The sequence below is a fragment of the Anomaloglossus baeobatrachus genome, chromosome 7, assembly GCF_048569485.1.
Source record: "Anomaloglossus baeobatrachus isolate aAnoBae1 chromosome 7, aAnoBae1.hap1, whole genome shotgun sequence".
Taxonomy (NCBI): domain Eukaryota; kingdom Metazoa; phylum Chordata; class Amphibia; order Anura; family Aromobatidae; genus Anomaloglossus; species Anomaloglossus baeobatrachus.
The window spans coordinates 295,042,328-295,063,643 of record NC_134359.1 but is presented as its reverse complement, the minus strand read 5'-3'; the positions used below and the strand labels follow the sequence as shown (position 1 = coordinate 295,063,643).

Genomic DNA, 21,316 nt, shown 5'->3' with positions numbered 1-21,316 from the left:
GACATTTAATTGTTTTTAATGATACAATAATCAAGATATTTGGATAGAACATAAAATATTTATTGGAATACAACTTTAGAACACAAAAAAACTAATAAATTGTAAATATGTAATATATATAATATATATATATATATATATATACAGTGTATATACACACACACAAGATATATATGTAATCTACTGTATATTACATAGTGTATTACATATTTACAATTTATTACAGTTTTTTGTGTTCTAAAGTTGTATTCCAATAAATATATTTTATGTTCTATCCAAATATCTTGATTATTGTATCATAAAAATTATTAAATGTCTGATGTTCACATACACATATTCATGTACTACAATAAATTTTTCACCTAACTATAAGCAATATATGTAGGAGTCGGAGTCGGAGCCGGAGTCGGAGTCGGAGCCGGAGTCGGAGTCGGTGCAAGAGAATTTGAGGAGTCGGAGTCGGAGTCGAAGGTTTGGCTCACCGACTCCACAGCCCTGGTAAGAACCATCACCATTTTTGTTATGTGATTAATTTCCTCTATGTCCGCCCCTGTTAAAAGGGCAAATTTTTGCATAATGAAGTTTGCTGACCTTAAAAATTAAATAAAAAAAGATTCTACTATCTGTAATAGTTCTGTACCCTTATGTGTCGTACGCATGGCCAACTAGTGGCCAACATTCTCTATACCGCCATATATTCCCTTTTTACTGTTCTTATTGGTAGAGTGCTCAGAGGGAGCTGAAGGTGGAGCACTCATAGTGTGCAGTGTTCATCATAAGCTGCCGTAAAGTTTTTTTTTTTTTTTTTTCCCCTTGGAAAATACACACAATTCCACCATCTTGGAGGTGGTTGCATGTCTAAAATTTCTAAAAAGTATCCCCTGAAAAAATTAAGGGAGTATAAGAACTGGCTCAGTTCTCAAGTAAGTCTTTCTACGAGTGCAAAATTGAGAGGGGTGACATCAAAAATGTATGTCCTGAAGAAGACTCCATTAATGGTCACAACCACATTCCCCCTCTTCCTTACTTGTGAATTCACAGTACTGGTAATGAGACATATCGTGGCTCCAATCCATAAGTCACGTCTAAGTCTACATCAAGATTGGAGTCCTGGATATTTTTGAGACAGATCATGGCTCCAAGTCTAGACTAAATCCTTCAAATCTGAGTACTGGATATTATTTTTTAGATCTTTTTGGTAAATTATCCAGCTTTGAATTGGAGCTTTTCTAGATTGTTGACCCAATCCTCCAGATTGTTGAAGGTCCTACAAAGAAAAGCTTGTGCCACATTTTTCTGAAGCATCTGAGACACCACTAAGATGGTGACCTTCCAATTTGGGCATGTTCTTCTTCATAGAGATGCCCTTGCATCCGTTGGTTGATCATGAGTCAATATGGTGGCATCAGTCCAGCATTATCTCACATGGGTTTACATGGAGCTTTCTTGCTGATTCATAAACTCTCTTGAAGTCTTTGTATCGAGGAGCACAGCCCAACCAAGCATCACCAAAGTGTACCCAACCCATGAAAAGAAAGCTCCCGGGACCTGGCTTGACCCCACAGCTCATTGGAGTTCTTATTTCACCGTGGGACCTTATAGAGTGACCTCTAGGCCAGAATAATGCGAACTTCTGTCGGTGGACCCTGGTAGCACTGATCCCGATCACGGACTCTTGTAGTTCTTCATTGTTATCCACTGACTTGATGTTCCCCCGAACAACTGTGAGGAGAAAAGTCAAAGTATGAGCTCCAACATTACATGAAGACCCGACTGAAGCAATAATAGTAGAGGAGTAGAGTGACTGTCTGCAATTTTTGGTGTAATTCCGGAGACCGAAAAGATGACTAAGGACTAAGATGGCAGCCTTGGTGGGAGGGGGGCTTCAGCATGTGACCAATTGTCTTGACATCCCACAATCATCCTTAGGGGACTATTGTCAAAGTGGTGATTTCCTATAAGGCCCAGATACAAGAGGACTAAGATGGCAGTCTTGGTGGGAGGGAGGCTTCCGCAGGCCACCAATTGTCTTGACATGACAACCCATTTGTACCCCACAGTCATCCTTATGAGACTATTGTCAAATTGAGGATTTCCTCTAAGGCCCAGCTACAGGAGGACTAAGATGGCAGCCTTGATGGGAGGGGGGCTTCAGTAGGCCACCAATTGTCTTGACAACCTATTGACACCCAACAATCATCCTTAGGGGACTATTGTCAAAGTGACGGTTTCCTATAAGGCCCAGCTACAGGAGGACTAAGATGGCAGCCATGGGGGGGGCCTTGAGCAGACCACCAATTGTCTTGGCACCCCGCAATCATGAAATTTAAATTATTGATTGATAATATTGAGTAAATGGTTAAACACCAGCCACCGATGCTATCTCCAATGGCTGCCTTTAGGCTTGGATGGTATGGGCTTCAAAGCTTGCTACAGATATGGAGACCCCATACAGGGCCTGTATTACGTCCTATTTTGGGAAGGAGTTAAAGGGTTAGTCACATCTCCAAGATCCTCTCCCAATATTTATTAGGTGATAATAATAATATTAGCAAATACCTTCAATTGGAAATATAGTATAGTTCTCCTACCTCATGTGCAGGGCATTGCAGCTCAGGTGTCCATGGTTACAACCACAAGCAAATAACTGTCAATATTAGTGGTCGTAACTTGGGATGATCGAATACCTCAAATATTCGACGAATAGGTCGCCGCTAATCGATTTTTTGCGAATATTCGATGCGCAGTGTAAGTCTATGGGAAACCCGAATAGTTGCCGAATAGAAACTATTCGGACTTCCTATAGACTTACATTGCGCATGGAATATTTACATAGCGGCGACCTATTCGTCGAATATTCGTGAAGCCGAATTTTTGTGATATTCGATCATCCCTAGTCGTAACCATGGATACCTAAGTTGCAATGCCCTGCAGATGAGGTAAGAGACATAGCTAATCAGGAGAACTATACTACATTTCTAATTGGAGGGATTTGCAAAAATTATAACAGCTACTAGGATCTTGGAGATAAAAGATTTCCATGGTCTGAATTAATTACCTGATCGGTTGAGGAATTAGTGCTTTACTCGATCAAGATCTGATCGTTACATGTGCCTATGGTCAGGGAGGTGTGTTCCTCCAACTTTTACCTGGTGTAACGGGACCTTACGACACAAAAAAATCCCAAACTAGTTCTGTAGGGTCATTTTTTAACTTTGCCCGAGTCTGAGGCCTGCGCGCAAGGACAAAGCCTTTCCCTCAGGCACCATCGCCAAGGGAACATGGTCGCCCCAGAGAGCCCTTCACTATAGTCCGTCTCTTCTTCCTCTTTATTAGGATACAGCAGGGGGCAAAGTAAAGCTTAGGTAAAGAGGACAGATGAGAAAAAACAGGCCACAGGGGACTGGGGAAGGGCTGAACGCTTCGCTGGGCCATTATCGCATTCCTCCGAGTCTACAAAGCGCGTAACTCACGACACAAGCTTCAGCCTTAATGGCCACCTCCTAATATCAGTGGCCCGACATGTGAAAGTCCGGTCATCAGCCAAGGGGTTAATGGGGTCCAAAGATTCAACATGGAGTCAAAAAATAAACTCACCAAAGTCACTAGTGCACATTGCCATCAGGATCTCGGTGTCGTTACATGGCCGACAGGCGCCTAGAAGGGGAAAAAACGGAAAAAAATGTGGAAAAAATGCAAATAAAAAACAAAACACAACCTGATAAAAGCATTTTTACAAAAAAATAGGAATACATTTCTATAATTATGATCTCTGAATTTTTTTTTTTAGTTGCTCCTCTGGTTGAGCTTGTAATTGAAAAAGTTTCATCTGGGTTGTCATGGTAACCGGCCCCTTCCCCAGCTTCTTATCTTACTAATTAATGGGGTTAATGGTTATATCCTTAGGCCCAGCAGGACACTGCCCCTGTTGTTTAGAGAGGGAAAGGGAGAAGGGGGGGAAGGGACTTCAAAACATGGCCTTCACCCCCCACCGGGTGCTGATGTGACCACTGGGGCCCAGACATCACATATTTATATTCAGTCACTAAGATGTGGTAAGAAATCAGCACCCCAGAGCTGAAATCAAGAGTCGCTCCCCACACACACAGGAAACTGGAGATTTATGGGTCACATCCAGCGTGCCTAATCCAGAAGTGTCATTATCCTGCACCCCCAGTGTCGTCATCCTGTACCCCGAGTGTCAGGGTTATTATCGTGTACCCCCAGTGTCATTATCGTGTACCCCCAGTGTCATTATCCTGTACCCCCAGTGTCAGTGTCATTATCCTGTATCCCCGAGTGTCAGTGTCATTATCCTGTACCCCCAGTGTCATTATCCTGTACCCCCAGTGTCATTATCCTGTACCCCCAGTGTCAGCGTCATTATCCTGTACCCCCAGTGTCAGTGTCATTATCCTGTACCTCCAGTGTCATTATCCTGTACCCCGAGTGTCAGTGTCATTATCCTGTACCTCCAGTGTCATTATCCTGTACCCCGAGTGTCAGTGTCATTATCCTGTACCTCCAGTGTCATTATCCTGTACCCCCAGTGTCAGTGTCATTATCCTGTACCCCCAGTGTCATTATCCTGTACCTCCAGTGTCATTATCCTGTACCCCGAGTGTCAGTGTCATTATCCTGTACCTCCAGTGTCATTATCCTGTACCCCCAGTGTCAGTGTCATTATCCTGTACCCCCAGTGTCATTATCCTGTACCCCGAGTGTCAGTGTCATTATCCTGTACCCCAAGTGTCAGTGTCATTATCCTGTACCCCCAGTGTCATTATCCTGTACCCCGAGTGTCAGTGTCATTATCCTGTACCCCCAGTGTCAGTGTCATTATCCTGTACCCCCAGTGTCATTATCCTGTACCCCCAGTGTCATTATCCTGTACCCCCAGTGTCATTATCCTGTACCCCCAGTGTCATTATCCTGTACCCCCAGTGTCAGTGTCATTATCCCGTACCCCCAGTGTCATTATCCTGTACCCCCAGTGTCAGCGTCATTATCCTGTACCCCCAGTGTCAGTGTCATTATCCTGTATCCCCGAGTGTCAGTGTCATTATCCTGTACCCCCAGTGACAGTGTCATTATCCTGTACCCCCAGTGTCATTATCCTGTACCCCCAGTGTCATTATCCTGTACCCCCAGTGTCATTATCCTGTACCCCCAGTGTCAGTGTCATTATCCTGTACCCCCAGTGTCATGGTCATTATCCTGTACCCCCAGTGTCATTATCCTGTACCCCCAGTGTCAGTGTCATTATCTTGTACCCCCAGTGTGTGTCATTATCCTGTACCCCCAGTGTCATGGTCATTATCCTGTACCCCCAGTGTCATGGTCATTATCCTGTACCCCCAGTGTCATGGTCATTATCCTGTACCCCCAGTGTCATTATCCTGTACCCCCAGTGTCAGTGTCATTATCCTGTACCCCCAGTGTCATTATCCTGTACCCCCAGTGTCAGTGTCATTATCCTGTACCCCCAGTGTCATGGTCATTATCCTGTACCCCCAGTGTCATTATCCTGTACCCCCAGTGTCATGGTCATTATCCTGTACCCCCAGTGTCATTATCCTGTACCCCCAGTGTCATTATCCTGTACCCCCAGTGTCATGGTCATTATCCTGTACCCCCAGTGTCATTATCCTGTACCCCCAGTGTCAGTGTCATTATCCTGTACCCCCAGTGTCAGTGTCATTATCCTGTACCCACAGTGTCAGTGTCATTATCCTGTACCCCCCAGTGTCATTATCCTGTACCCACAGTGTCAGTGTCATTATCCTGTACCCCCAGTGTCATTATCCTGTACCCCCAGTGTCATTATCCTGTACCCCCAGTGTCATTATCCTGTACCCCCAGTGTCAGTGTCATTATCCTGTACCCCCAGTGTCATGGTCATTATCCTGTACCCCCAGTGTCATTATCCTGTACCCCCAGTGTCAGTGTCATTATCTTGTACCCCCAGTGTGTGTCATTATCCTGTACCGCCAGTGACAGTGTCATTATCCTGTACCCCCAGTGTCATGGTCATTATCCTGTACCCCCAGTGTCATGGTCATTATCCTGTACCCCCAGTGTCATGGTCATTATCCTGTACCCCCAGTGTCATTATCCTGTACCCCCAGTGTCATTATCCTGTACCCCCAGTGTCAGTGTCATTAACCTGTACCCCCAGTGTCAGTGTCATTATCCTGTACCCCCAGTGTCATGGTCATTATCCTGTACCCCCAGTGTCATTATCCTGTACCCCCAGTGTCAGTGTCATTATCCTGTACCCCGAGTGTCAGTGTCATTATCCTGTACCCCGAGTGTCAGTGTCATTATCCTGTACCCCGAGTGTCAGTGTCATTATCCTGTACCCCGAGTGTCAGCGTCATTATCCTGTACCCCCCAGTGTCATTATCCTGTACCCACAGTGTCAGTGTCATTATCCTGTACCCCCAGTGTCATTATCCTGTACCCCCAGTGTCATTATCCTGTACCCCCAGTGTCAGTGTCATTATCCTGTACCCCCAGTGTCATTATCCTGTACCCCCAGTGTCATTATCCTGTACCCCCAGTGTCAGTGTCATTATCCTGTACCCCCAGTGTCATGGTCATTATCCTGTACCCCCAGTGTCATTATCCTGTACCCCCAGTGTCAGTGTCATTATCCTGTACCCCCAGTGTCATTATCCTGTACCCCCAGTGTCAGTGTCATTATCCTGTACCCCCAGTGTCATGGTCATTATCCTGTACCCCCAGTGTCATTATCCTGTACCCCCAGTGTCAGCGTCATTATCCTGTACCCCCAGTGTCAGTGTCATTATCCTGTATCCCCGAGTGTCAGTGTCATTATCCTGTACCCCCAGTGACAGTGTCATTATCCTGTACCCCCAGTGTCATTATCCTGTACCCCCAGTGTCAGTGTCATTATCCTGTACCCCCAGTGTCATGGTCATTATCCTGTACCCCCAGTGTCATTATCCTGTACCCCCAGTGTCAGTGTCATTATCTTGTACCCCCAGTGTGTGTCATTATCCTATACCGCCAGTGAAAGTGTCATTATCCTGTACCCCCAGTGTCATGGTCATTATCCTGTACCCCCAGTGTCATGGTCATTATCCTGTACCCCCAGTGTCATTATCCTGTACCCCCAGTGTCAGTGTCATTATCCTGTACCCCCAGTGTCATGGTCATTATCCTGTACCCCCAGTGTCATGGTCATTATCCTGTACCCCCAGTGTCATTATCCTGTACCCCCAGTGTCAGTGTCATTATCCTGTACCCCCAGTGTCAGTGTCATTATCCTGTACCCCGAGTGTCAGTGTCATTATCCTGTACCCCGAGTGTCAGTGTCATTATCCTGTACCCCGAGTGTCAGTGTCATTATCCTGTACCCCGAGTGTCAGTGTCATTATCCTGTACCCCGAGTGTCAGCGTCATTATCCTGTACCCCCCAGTGTCATTATCCTGTACCCACAGTGTCAGTGTCATTATCCTGTACCCCCAGTGTCATTATCCTGTACCCCCAGTGTCATTATCCTGTACCCCCAGTGTCATTATCCTGTACCCCCAGTGTCAGTGTCATTATCCTGTACCCCCAGTGTCATGGTCATTATCCTGTACCCCCAGTGTCATTATCCTGTACCCCCAGTGTCAGTGTCATTATCCTGTACCCCCAGTGTCAGTGTCATTATCCTGTACCCCCAGTGTCAGTGTCATTATCCTGTACCCCCAGTGTCATTATCCTGTACCCCCAGTGTCAGTGTCATTATCCTGTACCCCCAGTGTCAGTGTCATTATCCTGTACCTCCAGTGTCATTATCCTGTACCCCCAGTGTCAGTGTCATTATCCTGTACCCCCAGTGTCAGTGTCATTATCCTGTACCCCCAGTGTCAGTGTCATTATCCTGTACCCCCAGTGTCATTATCCTGTACCCCCAGTGACAGTGTCATTATCCTGTACCCCCAGTGTTAGTGTCATTATCCTGTACCCCCAGTGTCATGGTCATTATCCTGTACCCCCAGTGTCATTATCCTGTACCCCCAGTGTCAGTGTCATTATCCTGTACCCCCAGTGTCATTATCCTGTACCCCCAGTGTCAGTGTCATTATCCTGTACCCCGAGTGTCAGTGTCATTATCCTGTACCCCGAGTGTCAGTGTCATTATCCTGTACCCCGAGTGTCAGCGTCATTATCCTGTACCCCCAGTGTCATTATCCTGTACCCACAGTGTCAGTGTCATTATCCTGTACCCACAGTGTCAGTGTCATTATCCTGTACCCCCAGTGTCAGTGTCATTATCCTGTACCCCGAGTGTCAGTGTCATTATCCTGTACCCCGAGTGTCAGCGTCATTATCCTGTACCCCCAGTGTCATTATCCTGTACCCACAGTGTCAGTGTCATTATCCTGTACCCCCAGTGTCATGGTCATTATCCTGTACCCCCAGTGTCATGGTCATTATCCTGTACCCCCAGTGTCATTATCCTGTACCCCCAGTGTCAGTGTCATTATCCTGTACCCCCAGTGTCAGTGTCATTATCCTGTACCCCCAGTGTCATTATCCTGTACCCCCAGTGTCATTATCCTGTACCCCCAGTGTCAGTGTCATTATCCTGTACCCCCAGTGTCAGTGTCATTATCCTGTACCCCCAGTGTCATTATCCTGTACCCCCAGTGTCATTATCCTGTACCCCCAGTGTCATTATCCTGTACCCCCAGTGTCAGTGTCATTATCCTGTACCCCCAGTGTCAGTGTCATTATCCTGTACCCCCAGTGTCATTATCCTGTACCCCCAGTGTCATTATCCTGTACCCCCAGTGTCATTATCCTGTACCCCCAGTGTCATTATCCTGTACCCCCAGTGTCATTATCCTGTACCCCCAGTGTCAGTGTCATTATCCTGTACCCCCAGTGTCATGGTCATTATCCTGTACCCCCAGTGTCATGGTCATTATCCTGTACCCCCAGTGTCATTATCCTGTACCCCCAGTGTCAGTGTCATTATCCTGTACCCCCAGTGTCAGTGTCATTATCCTGTACCCCCAGTGTCATGGTCATTATCCTGTACCCCCAGTGTCAGCGTCATTATCCTGTACCCCCAGTGTCAGTGTCATTATCCTGTACCCCCAGTGTCATTATCCTGTACCGCGAGTGTCAGTGTCATTATCCTGTACCCCCAGTGTCATTATCCTGTACCGCGAGTGTCATTGTCATTATCCTGTACCCCCAGTGTCATTATCCTGTACCCCCAGTGTCATTATCCTGTACCCCGAGTGTCAGCGTCATTATCCTGTACCCCAAGTGTCAGCGTCATTATCCTGTTCCCCGAGTGTCAGCGTCATTATCCTGTTCCCCGAGTGTCAGCGTCATTATCCTGTTCCCCGAGTGTCAGCGTCATTATCCTGTTCCCCAAGTGTCAGCGTCATTATCCTGTACCCTGAGTGTCAGCGTCATCCTGTACTGCAAGTGTCAGCATCAATTTCTGGTACCCCGAGTGCAGGACTGCCATCAGGGCATGACAACCATTACTGGTGTATGAGGCCCGGTGAAGACGGGTGCCCAGGTAATTACTTAGCTTTTTTTAGGCCCTGGCCGGGCCACCGTTTTCGCCGGGCCTCAGTCATAGCCGTAGCAGAGGACAACGGCCATGTTGCTTAGGCCAATACACACGACTAATTTGCATGCAAAGTGCTTCAGGTGCATCGTATGCAAATTAGCCATGTGGTTGAGCCAGGGTCAGTGGAGCAGGGCGCTGGCGAGTCATCTCGCAGCTCAGCGTGATGAAAGCCATCTCTCTGCGACTTCATCACACTGCTGCAGGCAATGCAGAGCCGTGGAGGTGGTAAGGACACGGCAGCCGGTGAGGAAAGGTAAGCGCTCTGTGAGCTGAAGACAGGAGCGGGACAATCGCCAGGGGTGGTGGGAGGGTTCCAGCGACCCATGTGCTTGCTTTACCTGGATATGCGTTCAAGGGCGCACATCTAGTTGAAATGCATCGCAGAGCAGGGAGGAAGCCGTGCAACGTGGGAGTTGGGGAGGATGAGTAAAGAGTTTTTGTGTTTTTCTTTTTCTTTTTGTGGAGACAAATATACCAGAAGAGGGACATATATACCAGGAAGGGTCAAGGAAGGGGACATGTATACAAGAAAGAAGACATATATACCAGGATGGGGACAAAAACCAGGATGGGGACATATATATTAGAATGGGCCCAGGAGAGGGACATATATACCAGGAGGGGCCCAGGTTGGGGCATATATACCAGGATGGGGACATATATACCAAGAGGGGCCCTGGAAAGGGGCATATATACCAGGAAGGGGACAAATAAACCAGGATGGGGACATATATACCAAGAGGGGCCCTGGAAAGGGACATCTACAGCAGGAGGAAAACTTATATACCAGGAGGGGGACATATATATATCGGGATGAGCATAAACATGCTAGGAAGGTAATAAATAAACCAGGATGGAGACATATATCACAGGATGAGCCCAGGAGGGGGATATATATACCAGGAAGGGACCAGGATGAGAACATATATACGAGGATGGGGACATATATACCAGGAAGAGGGCACATATACCAGTAGGAGGATATATGTACCACAAGGGGGACATATATACCAGGAAGTGCCCAGGATGGGGATATATATGTTTCAGCGTCATTATCCTGTACCCCCAGTGTCAATGTCATTTACCTGTACCCAAAGTGTCTGTGTCATTATCCTGTTCCCCCAGTGTCATTATCCTGTACCCCCAGTGTCAGTGTCATTATCCTGTACCCCCAGTGTAATTATCCTGTACCCCCAGTGTAATTATCCTGTACCCCCAGTGTCATTATCCTGTACCCCCAGTGTCATTATCCTGTACCCCCAGTGTCATTATCCTGTACCCCCAGTGTCATTATCCTGTACCCCCAGTGTCATTATCCTGTACCCCCAGTGTCATTATCCTGTACCCCCAGTGTCATTATCCTGTACCCCCAGTGTCATTATCCTGTACCCCCAGTGTCATTATCCTGTACCCCCAGTGTCATTATCCTGTACCCCCAGTGTCATTATCCTGTATCCCCAGTGTCAGTGTCATTATCCTGTACCCCCAGTGTCAGTGTCATTATCCTGTACCCCCAGTGTCAGTGTCATTATCCTGTACCCCAGTGTCTGTGTCATTATCCTGTACCCCCCAGTGTCAGTGTCATTATCCTGTACCCCAGTGTCAGTGTCATTATCCTGTACCCCCAGCGTCATTATCCTGTACCCCCAGTGTCAGTGTCATTATCCTGTACCCCCAGCGTTATTATCCTGTACCCCCAGTGTTATTATCCTGTACCCCCAGCGTTATTATCCTGTACCCCCAGCGTTATTATCCTGTACCCCCAGTGTCAGTGTCATTATCCTGTACCCCCAGTGTCAGTGTCATTATCCTGTACCCCCAGTGTCAGTGTCATTATCCTGTACCCCAGTGTCAGTGTCATTATCCTGTACCCCCAGTGTCAGTGTCATTATCCTGTACCCCAGTGTCAGTGTCATTATCCTGTACCCCCAGTGTCATTATCCTGTACCCCCAGCGTCATTATCCTGTACCCCCAGTACCAGTGTCATTATCCTGTACCCCCAGTGTTGGCGTCATTATGCCTGTGGGGCTGTGAAGCTTTCCGTACTCCGCGCTTCTTACCTTCCATGCTCAGCTTGTTGAGCGGTAGTGCTAACCGTCCATCCCAATCCCCCCTGAGTTCATAGCGGAAAGCTGAAATGCGTCGGCTAATGTCCCGATGAGGTGTGGCTTGTAAGAACAGCGCCACCTTCTGGTGTGGAAGCCACGTGAAGCAGTGAACTCTGGAGAGCATGGAGGGCTGTCCCTCGGACATCAGCAGCTCCAGGTCTCCTTCCTTTTCCAGGTATAATTGAGCCCCTCGAAATGAAGCTGACGGCTTGATGCAGCCGGTGAAGCGTCTGGACCCCGGCTCTGAGGATGCCAGGGGAAGGCGCGGTGACAGGCTAAGGCGAAGCGCTCCTGTGGGGTACAACCATTCCACCGCGCCCTCCGTACAGTGCAGAGATACTTGTTCCACTGATTTTGGCTCCAAGGACAGCCCACTGCGGAGACCAAGACAAAAAATACAAAAAATATTCATGAATTCATCTTTTTCTTGCCCCTAGGTGGCGCTGCTGCGTTGTAACAAAACAATATAGCACTATGTAATTACTAATAAATCTCTTGGGAACTAAGTGGTTAATTTTGCCCCCTAATCCAGGCTGTGATCTACTGGGAAAAAACAAATTGACCTGAGCTGGTAACCCCGGCCCTACAGAGCTGTTAGGTCTGAAATTGGGTAAAGTCCTTATTGACAGACATACACAGCAGCTGGAGGCGGCCTTAAAGGTACGGCGCGACAGATGTTAGGGTTGTGCTAAGGTGAAAGTGGTTAGCCATGGGACAACATTAACCAGAGGAAAAAATCAGCGGCCATTCGTACCCTCCGCCTAAAGGGGGTCATACATATCAAAAGGGTCATGAATCCCCCATACTGGACCGGTCTGACTCAATTTGGAATTAATTAGTCAAAATTTCTGTAGGGATTTGATTGCCAAACATCGTTGGAACCCATAATGCCGTCTAAGGGCCCAGATCTTATATATACTTCTTAATATTTTAGTTATAGATCAGTATCTGTGTTGTACAACACTACGGAATATGTTGGCTTTTTCTAAATCAAATTATAGACATTAAATTACAACTTGGAGGCCCCTTGCACATTAAAGAAAGTGGACCTTTCACTTGCCATAAATATGTAGTTTGTTTTCCTGAATCCAGCGCTGTTTTTCTTTTTCTTCTACGCCTCTCCTTCCCTGAGATATGGCCCTTTTTCTCTGTATAAAAATCTTGTCTTGTTAGCCAACAGGGCGTGGTTGTCAAGGAGACGCCCAAATTAGTGCTGAGGACCGCACCCACTTGCACAACAAGGTTAGATTTCTATACAGGGAACAATAGGCCATATCTCAGGAACGGAGAGGCGTAGAAACAAAAGAAAAACATCGCCGGATTCAGGAGAACAGTGGCATTCACACCAGGTCACAAAAACCCTACATGTTCCAAATTAGCGTGTATGGAGGCTCCCCATACCCACCCTCCAAATCTCATCAACTGTCAGGAGTGACAGGTATCGGGCTGTAGAAATGTAATGGCAGAAGGAGGTAAGCCACAACCAGTGTGGCCTCGGTAATGCCATCCAAGGGCCCAGATCTTATATATACTTAATATTTTAGTGATAGATCATTATCTAATGTGTTGTACAATACTACAGAATATGTTGGCTTTTTCTAAATCAAATTATAGTCATTAGATTACAAGTTGGAGGCTCCTTGTATATTAAAGAAGGTTAGCCGCCAATTTAAAGTGGACCTGTCATTGCCATAAGTATGTAGTTTGTTCTCCTGAATCCGGCGCTGTTTTTCTTTTTCTTCTACGACTCTCCTTCCCTGAGATATGGCCCTTTTTCTCTGTATATAAATCTTGACTTGTTAGCCAACAGGGCGTGGTTGTCAAGGACACGCCCAAATTAGCATTGAGGACCACACCCACTTGCACAACAAGGTTAGATTTCTACACAGGGAGCAACAGGCCATATCTCAGGAATGGAGAGGCGTAGGAACAAAAGAAAAACATCGCCGAAATCAGGAGAACAGCGGCGTTCACACCAGGTATACAAATGACATATATAAAAATGACATATTTGGGGAAAATCAGCATGTATGGGGGCTCCCCATTCCCCCCCCGAATCACATCAACTGTCAGGAGTGATAGGTATTGGGCTGTTGAAATGTAAAGGCCAGATCCTTCTGTTTATAGGGGAGATAAGCTCCAACGAAACGAATACCAACCAGTGTGGCCGCAGTAATGCCATCCAAGGGCATTATATATGGTACTTCTTAATATTTTAGTGATAGATCATTAATGTGTTGTACAACACTACTGAATATGTTGGCTTTTTCTAAATCAAATTATAATCATTAGATGACAAATTGGAGGCTACTTGCACATTAAAGAAAGTTGGCTGCCGATTTAAAGTGGACGGTTCACTTACCATAAATATGTAATTTGTTCTCCTGAATCCGGCGCTGTTTTTCTTTTTTTTCTACGCCTCTCCTTCCCTGAGATATGGCCCTTTTTCTCTGTGTATAGTTATTGTCTTGTTGTCCAACTGGGTGTGGTTGTCAAGGAGACGCCCAAATTAGGGCTGAGGACCGCACCCACTTGGTTAACAAGGTTAGATTTCTACACAGGGAACAATAGTCCATATCTCAGGAATGGAGAGGCGTAGGAACAAAAGAAAAACATCGCCAGATTCAGGAGAACAGCGGCATTTACACCAGGTATAAAAATGTCATATTTGGGGCAAATTAGCATGTATGGGGGCTCCCTATCCCCCCCTTCCCGAATCACATCAACTGTCAGGAGTGATAGGTATCGGGCTGATGAAATGTCAAGGCCTGATCCTTCTGTTTACAAGGAAGATGAGTCACAACCAAACGAATGACAACCAGTGTGGCCGCATTAATGCCGCCGTCCAAGGGCCCGGATCTTATATATACTTCTTAATACTTTAGTTATAGATCATTATCTAATGTGTTGTACAACACTACAGAATATGTCGGCTTTTTATAAATCAAATTATAGTAATTAGATTACAACTTGGAGGCTCCGTGCACATTAAAGAAAGTTGGCCGCCGATTTAAAGTGGTCCATTCACTTGCCTTCAATTGCATTCACTTTATTTACATAAATATGTAGTTTGTTCTCCTGAATCCGGCGATGTTTTTCTTTTTTTCCTACGCCTCTCCGTCCCTGAGATATGGCCCTTTTTTCCTGTATAAAAATCTTGTCTTGTTAGCCAACAGGGCGTGGTAGTCAAGGAGATGTCCAAATTAGCATTGGGGACCGCACCCACTTGCACAACAAGGTTAGATTTCTACACAGGGAACAATAGGCCATATCTCAGGAATGGAGAGGCGTAGAAACAAAAGAAAAACATCGCCGGATTCAGGAGAACAGCGGCGTTCACACCAGGCTAAAATATTAGATATTTGGGGCAAATTAGTATGTATGGTGGCTCCCCCCCGAATCTCATCAACTGTCAGGAGTGCTAGGTATCGGGCTGATGAAATGTAAAGGCCAGATCCTTCTGTTTACAGGGAAGATGAGTCACAACCAAACGAATGACAACCAGTGTGGCCGCAGTAATGCCGCCGTCCAAGGATCTTATATATACTTCTTAATACTTTAGTTATAGATCATTATCTAATGTGTTGTACAACACTACAGAATATGTCCGCTTTTTATAAATCAAATTATAGTAATTAGATTATAACTTGGAGGCTCCTTGCACTTTAAAGAAAGTTGGCCGCCGATTTAAAGTGGTCCATTCACTTGCCTTCAATTGCATTCACTTTATTTACATAAATATGTAGTTTGTTCTCCTGAATCCGGCGATGTTTTTCTTTTTCTTCTATGCCTCTCCGTCCCTGAGATATGGCCCTTTTTCCCTGTATAAAAATCTTGTCTTGTTAGCCAACAGGGCGTGGTTGTCAAGGAGATGTCCAAATTAGCATTGGGGACCGCACCCACTTGCACAACAAGGTTACATTTCTACACCGGGAACAATAGGCCATATCTCAGGAATGGAGAGGCGTAGAAACAAAAGAAAAACATCGCCGGATTCAGGAGAACAGCGGCATTCACACCAGGCCACAATTTTTTACATATTTGAGGCTCCCCATACCCCCTTGAATCACATCAACTGTCGTGAGTGAAAGGTATCGGGTTGTTGAAGTGTAAAGGCCTGATCCTTCTGTTTATAGGGGAGATAAGCCGCAATCAAACGACTGACAACCAGTGGGGCTGCAATAATAGGTTTTGCAGCGGTTGTCAGTGCGTTTTACACTTCATACAGCCTGGAAGTTACTGGGGGAGATTTGGCTTTCACAGACTGAAACGCGTTGTCCAGGCGCAGTGCGTGGGATGTTTGCAGAAAAGCAGACCCCGCTTCTCATCACTGCGACTTCCGCCTCTCTGGATATAACGCTATTAATTCCCCCCGCCGAGGGATCTATAAATAATACAGCAGCCGCCGATCGCTTCCTGCCTGAGATTAACGCGTTTCCTGAAAACCGTCCATAAAAACCCCCACATCCACAACTTCTGGACCGAAGAGCTCGCAATCTAACACTACTTGTCAGAAAATGCGGAAATAGAACAATCAATCAACCGCGCTCTAAAAATAGGATGGGCGGGGGTCAACGGTCGCCTGTCATAAGTGATCTATGGACCCTGAGGAAGGTCATCAGGTGGCCACAAGAGAAAAATTAGCCCCTCGGAGACGTCTTCGGCCCAAATGAGACGATCGCGAGAGGAAAAGCAAAAATAATCAAAGTTGGATCCATCGGTAATCTTCAGACGTGATCGATTTGGATTGGTTTCTCGTATGAAAAACTGTAGTCTTCAAAAACACCCCCCAAAAAGTTGGGGGCTCGGAACCGGGGTAAGGGGGAGGGTGACGCAAAGTTTTGAAAAAGTTCCGGATCTATCAAAACTTTTCACCGCAGACCAGTAGGCATCTCGACTCTTCGGTGAGGGCCATTGTGTCTCCTCCAGTTTCACCATTATGACATATGGAAAAAATGTGAAGTTTAAAAAAAAAAAACATGAAAAACTCAAAAAGGAAAAATGACCCACCGGTATGAGACCTAATCAATTTTAGTTGGACCTCACTCAGCACAATATACAGTGGATGTGGTGGATCCACCTTTGGTGACCGGAGTTCATGGACATCTTACCTTCCTCTCCAGTTGCACTGGTTTTCCGGAGATCCGGCGGTGACCGATTGAAGGATCCCAGTAAGAAATGTCCAGACGTAGAGGCAGAGCATCTTCAGATCGTGCCCAGGCTCCCTCCACAAGGCACAGCACCTAGATCATGGCCCTCTCCTGCCCGGTCCCTTTAAATGTCCACCAGCCATGGGAACAGCAAGATCCTAGAGAGGATGACGAGACCCCCTCATATCCAGAATACCTCAGCTCCACTCTGGGAAATCCTAGGACAGGACAGAGGGGGGTGGGAGGGCGACAAAGAGGGCCGAGGAATGTGCAGCCCCCCAATCAGCTGCCGCCAATACAAAACTTCTGGCCAATGGGAAGAGAGGCAAAGAGTGGAGAAGTTTGGTCCCATCCCCCTTCACATGGGTAACAAGAGAACAATGCAATTAAAGAGTAAAGGAGGACAAGGGGGGTAGAAGCATCCGTCTCCAGATGTTCTGCAGCATTGAAGTGGGTTTAGGGGGTCTGGAGAAGCCCCCTGTCCTGGCACAGCAACCGCCCAGACTGGGACAACTCCCAGAAACCAGAGGAAGGAGCAAGAAACCTCTACAAGGGACTGGAAGATAGAAGAATAGAGGGATAGAGAGAGGGATAGATAGATAGATAGATAGAGGGATAGATAGATAGATAGATAGAGGGATAGAGAGAGGGATAGATAGATAGATAGATAGAGGGATAGATAGATAGATGGATAGATAGATAGAGGGATAGATAGATAGAGGGATAGATAGAGGGATAGATAGATAGAGGGATAGATAGATAGATAGAGGGATAGAGGGATAGATAGATAGAGGGATAGATAGATAGAGGGATAGATAGATAGATAGAGGGATAGAGAGATAGATAGAGAGATAGATAGATAGAGGGATAGATAGATAGATAGAGGGATAGATAGATAGATAGAGGGATAGATAGATAGAGGGATAGATAGATAGATAGAGGGATAGATAGATAGATAGAGGGATAGATAGATAGAGGGATAGATAGATAGAGGGATAGATAGATAGATATATAGATAGATAGAGGGATAGATAGATAGAGGGATAGATAGATAGATAGAGGGATAGATAGAGGGATAGAGAGAGGGATAGATAGAGGGATAGATAGATAGATAGAGGGATAGATAGAGGGATAGATAGATAGAGGGATAGATAGATAGAGGGATAGATAGATAGATATATAGATAGATAGAGGGATAGATAGAGGGATAGATAGAGGGATAGCTAGAGGGATAGAGAGAGGGATAGATAGATAGCGGGATAGATAGATAGATAGAGGGATAGATAGATAGATAGATAGAGGGATTGATAGAGGGATAGATAGATAGAGGGATAGATAGAGGGATAGATAGATAGAGGGATAGATAGATAGATAGAGGGATAGATAGATAGAGGGATAGATAGATAGATAGAGGGATAGATAGATAGAGGGATAGATAGAGGGATAGATAGATAGAGGGATAGATGGATAGATAGAGGGATAGATAGATAGAGGGATAGATAGATAGATAGAGGGAGGGATAGATAGATAGATAGAGGGATAGATAGATAGATAGAGGGATAGATAGATAGAGGGATAGATAGATAGAGGGATAGATAGATAGAGGGATAGATAGAGGGATAGATAGATAGAGGGATAGATAGATAGAGGGATAGATAGATAGATAGAGGGATAGATAGAGGGATAGATAGATAGAGGGATAGATAGATAGATATATAGATAGATAGAGGGATAGATAGAGGGATAGATAGAGGGATAGCTAGAGGGATAGAGAGAGGGATAGATAGATAGCGGGATAGATAGATAGAGGGATAGATAGAGGGATAGATAGATAGATAGAGGGATAGATAGAGGGATAGATAGAGGGATAGATAGAGGGATAGATAGATAGATAGAGGGATAGATAGATAGAGGGATAGAAAGAGGGATAGATAGATAGATAGATAGAGGGATAGAAAGAGGGATAGATAGATAGATAGAGGGATAGATAGATAGAGGGATAGATAGATAGATAGAGGGATAGATAGATAGAGGGATAGATAGATAGAGGGATAGATAGATAGAGGGATAGATAGAGGGATAGATAGATAGAGGGATAGATAGAGGGATAGATAGATAGATAGAGGGATAGATAGATAGAGGGATAGATAGAGGGATAGATAGAGGGATAGATAGAGGGATAGATAGAGGGATAGATAGAGGGATAGATAGATAGATAGAGGGATAGATAGAGGGATAGATAGATAGATAGAGGGATAGATAGATAGAGGGATAGATAGAGGGATAGATAGATAGAGGGATAGATAGAGGGATAGATAGAGGGATAGATAGAGGGATAGATAGATAGATAGAGGGATAGATAGAGGGATAGATAGATAGATAGAGGGATAGATAGATAGAGGGATAGATAGAGGGATAGATAGAGGGATAGATAGAGGGATAGAGAGAGGGATAGAGAGAGGGATAGATAGAGGGATAGATAGAGGGATAGATAGATAGATAGAGGGATAGACAGATAGAGGGATAGACAGATAGAGGGATAGATAGATAGAAGGATAGATAGATAGAGGGATAGACAGATAGAGGGATAGACAGATAGAGGGATAGACAGATAGAGGGATAGATAGATAGAGGGATAGATAGATAGAGGGATAGATAGATAGAGAGATAGATAGAGGGATAGATAGATAGAGGGATAGATAGATAGAGGGATAGATAGATAGAGGGATAGATAGATAAAGGGATGGATAGAGGGATAGATAGAGGGATAGATAGAGGGATAGATAGAGGGATAGAGGGATAGATAGAGGGATAGATAGATAGATAGAGGGATAGATAGATAGAGGGATAGATAGATAGAGGGATAGATAGAGGGATAGATAGAGGGATAGATAGATAGAGGGATAGATAGATAGAGGGATAGATAGATAGAGGGATAGATAGAGGGATAGATAGAGGGATAGATAGATAGATAGAGGGATAGATAGATAGAGGGATAGATAAATAGAGGGATAGATAGAGGGATAGAGAGAGGGATAGATAGATAGAGGGATAGATAGATAGATAGAGGGATAGATAGATAGAGGGATAGATAGATAGATAGAGGGATAGATAGATAGAGGGATAGATAGATAGAGGGATAGATAGATAGAGGGATAGATGGATAGAGGGATAGATGGATAGATAGAGGGATAGATAGATAGAGGGATAGATAGATAGAGGGAGGGATAGATAGATAGATAGAGGGATAGATAGATAGATAGAGGGATAGATAGAGGGATAGATAGATAGAGGGATAGATAGAGGGATAGATAGATAGATAGAGGGATAGATAGAGGGATAGATAGAGGGATAGAAAGAGGGATAGATAGATAGATAGAGGGATAGAAAGAGGGATAGATAGATAGAGGGATAGATAGATAGAGGGATAGATAGATAGAGGGATAGATAGATAGAGGGATAGATAGATAGAGGGATAGATAGATAGAGGGATAGATAGAGGGATAGATAGATAGATAGATAGAGGGATAGATAGAGGGATAGATAGATAGATAGAGGGATAGATAGATAGATGGATAGATAGAGGGATAGATAGATAGATAGAGGGATAGATAGAGGGATAGATAGATAGAGGGATAGATAGAGGGATAGAGAGAGGGATAGAGAGAGGGATAGAGAGAGGGATAGAGAGAGGGATAGACAGATAGAGGGATAGATAGATAGAGGGATAGATAGATAGAGGGATAGATAGAGGGATAGATAGATAGAGGGATAGATAGATAGAGGGATAGATAGATAGAGGGATAGATAGATAGAGGGATAGATAGATAGAGGGATAGATAGAGGGATAGATAGATAGAGGGATAGACAGATAGAGGGATAGACAGATAGAGGGATAGACAGATAGAGGGATAGATAGATAGAGGGATAGATAGATAGAGGGATAGATAGATAGAGGGATAGATAGATAGAGGGATAGATAGATAGAGGGATAGATAGATAGAAGGATAGATAGATAGAGGGATAGATAGAGGGATAGACAGAGGGATAGACAGATAGAGGGATAGACAGATAGAGGGATAGACAGATAGAGGGATAGACAGATAGAGGGATAGACAGATAGAGGGATAGATAGATAGAGGGATAGATAGATAGAGGGATAGATAGATAGAGGGATAGATAGATAGAGGGATAGATAGATAGAGGGATAGATAGATAGAGGGATAGATAGATAAAGGGATGGATAGAGGGATAGATAGAGGGATAGATAGATAGATAGAGGGATAGATAGATAGAGGGATAGATAGATAGATAGAGGGATAGATAGATAGATAGAGGGATAGAGGGATAGATAGATAGATAGATAGATAGAGGGATAGATAGAGGGATAGATAGATAGAGGGATAGATAGATAGAGGGATAGATAGATAGAGGGATAGATAGATAGAG

At 45.0% G+C, this 21,316-nt stretch overlaps 1 protein-coding gene across 1 annotated transcript; it reads right to left on the bottom strand.

Moving 5' to 3' along the window:
- Positions 1-321: 321 nt before the first annotated feature.
- On the bottom strand, positions 322-17,044 carry METRN (meteorin, glial cell differentiation regulator). Its single transcript, XM_075319489.1, has 4 exons — positions 16,829-17,044; positions 11,670-12,091; positions 3,598-3,657; positions 322-1,722 (listed from the first exon to the last, which is right to left on the bottom strand). Exons 1-4 carry the CDS (start codon positions 16,918-16,920, stop codon positions 1,406-1,408), a joined length of 891 nt encoding a protein of 296 aa, XP_075175604.1. The 5' UTR covers positions 16,921-17,044; the 3' UTR covers positions 322-1,405.
- Between the last annotated feature and the right edge of the window lie 4,272 nt (positions 17,045-21,316).